The 2765-nt window shown below is 56.1% G+C and overlaps 1 protein-coding gene across 1 annotated transcript; it reads left to right on the top strand.

Annotated features, from left to right (window-relative positions):
• Positions 1-209: 209 nt before the first annotated feature.
• Positions 210-1928, top strand: PTF1A (pancreas associated transcription factor 1a). Its single transcript, XM_004380534.1, has 2 exons — positions 210-987; positions 1377-1928. Exons 1-2 carry the CDS (start codon positions 210-212, stop codon positions 1577-1579), a joined length of 981 nt encoding a protein of 326 aa, XP_004380591.1. The 3' UTR covers positions 1580-1928.
• The last annotated feature ends 837 nt before the right edge of the window (positions 1929-2765 follow it).

Genomic DNA, 2765 nt, shown 5'->3' with positions numbered 1-2765 from the left:
CAGCAAGTCGGCAACAGCCCTCCCCAGCGCAGCGCGGGAGCCGGGCAGAGCACAGCGGCCGCTGGCACACCAGGGAGGGCCGGGGGCAGGAAACCAGGAATCCCATGACCTGGGAGGGAGGGGGTGCCAGACAAGCAAGAGCTGCAAAATAAAATTTTAAAAGAATTACCTCAGGCAATCAGTACCTGGAACCCACCTCGGCGGAGAGCATGGACGCAGTGCTGCTAGAGCACTTCCCCGGGGGCCTGGACGCCTTCCCGTCTCCTTTCTTTGACGAGGAGGACTTCTTCACCGACCAGTCTTCTCGGGACCCTCTGGAGGACGGAGATGAGCTGCTGGCGGACGAGCAGGCGGAGGTGGAGTTCCTCAGTCACCAGCTGCACGAGTACTGCTACCGCGACGGGGCGTGCCTGCTGCTGCAGTCCGCGCCCTCTTCGGCCCCGCACGCACTCGCCCCGCCGCCCTCTGGGGGGTCGGGGGAGCTAGAGGACCGCGGTGGCTACTGCTGCGAGGCGGGGGCGCCCCCCGGCGGCTTCCCCTACTCCCCCGGCTCCCCGCCCTCGTGCCTGGCCTACCAGTGCGCCGGGGCGGCCGTGCTGTCCCCCGCGGCCCGGCTGCGCGGTTTGAGCGGGGCGGCGGCGGCTGCAGCGCGGCGGCGGCGACGAGTGCGCTCCGAAGCCGAGCTGCAGCAGCTGCGGCAGGCCGCCAACGTGCGCGAGCGGCGACGCATGCAGTCCATCAACGACGCCTTCGAAGGGCTGCGCTCGCACATCCCCACGCTGCCCTACGAGAAACGCCTCTCCAAGGTGGACACGCTGCGCCTGGCCATCGGCTACATCAACTTCCTCAGCGAGCTGGTGCAGGCTGACCTGCCCCTGCGCGGCGGCGGCGCAGGCGGCTGCAGGGGTCCTGGCGGCGGCGGGCGCCTAGGAGGGGACAGCCCAGGCAGCCAGGCCCAGAAGGTCATCATTTGCCATCGGGGGACCCGTAAGTGCCTCCGTAGCCCAGCTTAGGGAGGCGGAGACGGTCACGGGAAGGCCCCGGAGGGGCTGGGTGAGAAGACTGACAAGCCAACTGACCGACGGACGGATCGTCCGTGGGCAAGGGCAGCCTTGGGCAGCAGCTCACATTTCCCAGGTTTTTCTGTCACTTTGACTATGGCTCGGAGGCCGCGCGCCCCTGCCAGACTTGCAGCTCCTGGGATTCTGGGGACGGGGCTTGGGAGTTTGAGGGGTGGAGAAAGAGGGGTGGAGGCATAACCTTAAGAAGCCTGTTCAGTTGAGGTGCCCATGAGGGGGTCCGAAAGGACCGGATGGGGCTGCTGGGAATGTGGTTGGACATTCACGGTCTATTTTCTCTTCTCCCCACCTCCCCAGGGTCCCCCTCCCCCAGCGACCCGGATTATGGCCTCCCACCCCTTGCAGGACACTCGCTGTCATGGACAGATGAAAAACAACTCAAAGAACAAAATATTATCCGAACAGCCAAAGTGTGGACCCCAGAGGACCCCAGAAAACTCACCAGCAAATCTTCTTTCAACAACATAGAAAACGAACGGCCCTTTGAGCTTGTGTCTTGATAAGTCTCGGACTTGGCTGAGGATCTGGTTACGTGTCTGTGCATATTGTACATGTGAATATCTATAATGAAAATGTAATTTAAGAATCAAATTTTTCTAATGGCAATCAACTGTTTATTATTTATCTATTTATTTTCCTGTTCAGTTAATGAAATAGATTATCTTTTTAAATATATAATTTATATAATTTATCCTGATTTTCTAAAAATATGCAATAGCCTATGGTTCCCACAGCACCTTTGGCAGAACTCTGCACTGTTGAAAGAACTCTGGCCAGAAAACGTCATGCTAATTTATTGCCAGATATGATACTAAGTGTTGTTAATAAATGCTATTTACACCTTTTTCTAAAACTTATTTGTTTAATACATGTGGGGGTAACTGTATCTTTAAAAAGAAGAATTGACTCACTTTATAAAACTTAACTGAAAAAGACTCTAACCTTACTTATCTAATAAGAAATCATACTTCAGCTAGTTTTACCGTTAAATGGGGTGGGAGGTTCAGGCCTCAACTATCTACCAGTGCCCTTCATTTGCATCTGACTTTTGCCTGTATTTTTACCCCACACTCCAGACATTCAATGAGGCAAATAGATCATGAAATATTTATTAGTCCCATTTTCTAGAGGGGAAAGCCAAGGTTAGGAAACGATATTTGATTACCTAAGGTCATCCCCATTCTGCCTTTACCTAGTGTATACAGTGAAAGCTGTCTGGTCGGAGCAGGGGGCTAGTTTCAGGGCTAGTCAAGGGAAGGGGCCTTTCTGCTTCCACAGGTTAAGGGTTGCTCTTGAGCTCGCCAGTGACCCATCCCTTCTGCAGTTACAGCATCAGGTGCTTAGAACTCAGACGCCCCCTCTCAAAGGACAGCGCTGAAGCCGAGAGACCTCTCGGAGGCCTCCCAGCAAAATCCCGGGTCTTTTAGGTAAGGCGAGAAGGAGCCCGCCCGCTCCCCCTGCCACTTCTGCAACTGGTTTATTTCTAAAACCGACTTCGTTTAGCTTCCAGCACAAATTCGTCCTTCTTGGCAAGCAGCCTTGGGAGAAGGTGAGCCTCGGGCTGAGAGCGCAGGACCGCCCCCTAGCGAGGGGGAGAGGCGTGAGTGCGCGGCCGCGATTGCTCAGCCAGAAGGCCCAGCAAACCTGGGCTCCTGCTTGGCACGTCCGCCGCGAACGGCGCGGGTC

This window comes from Trichechus manatus, unplaced genomic scaffold (assembly GCF_000243295.1).
Source record: "Trichechus manatus latirostris isolate Lorelei unplaced genomic scaffold, TriManLat1.0 scaffold00075, whole genome shotgun sequence".
In the NCBI taxonomy this organism is placed as follows: Eukaryota; Metazoa; Chordata; class Mammalia; order Sirenia; family Trichechidae; genus Trichechus; species Trichechus manatus.
This window is presented reverse-complemented; position numbering and strand designations above follow the sequence as displayed.

What these genes read in the sequence shown, in the direction of transcription:
- PTF1A (XM_004380534.1), top strand. Translation starts at nt 210, where the DNA reads ATGGACGCAGTGCTGCTAGAGCACTTCCCCGGGGGCCTGGACGCCTTC. An exon ending in CATTTGCCATCGGGGGACCC is followed by an intron (nt 988 to 1,376) that starts GTAAGTGCCTCC and finishes CCACCTCCCCAG; the next exon opens with GGTCCCCCTCCCCCAGCGAC.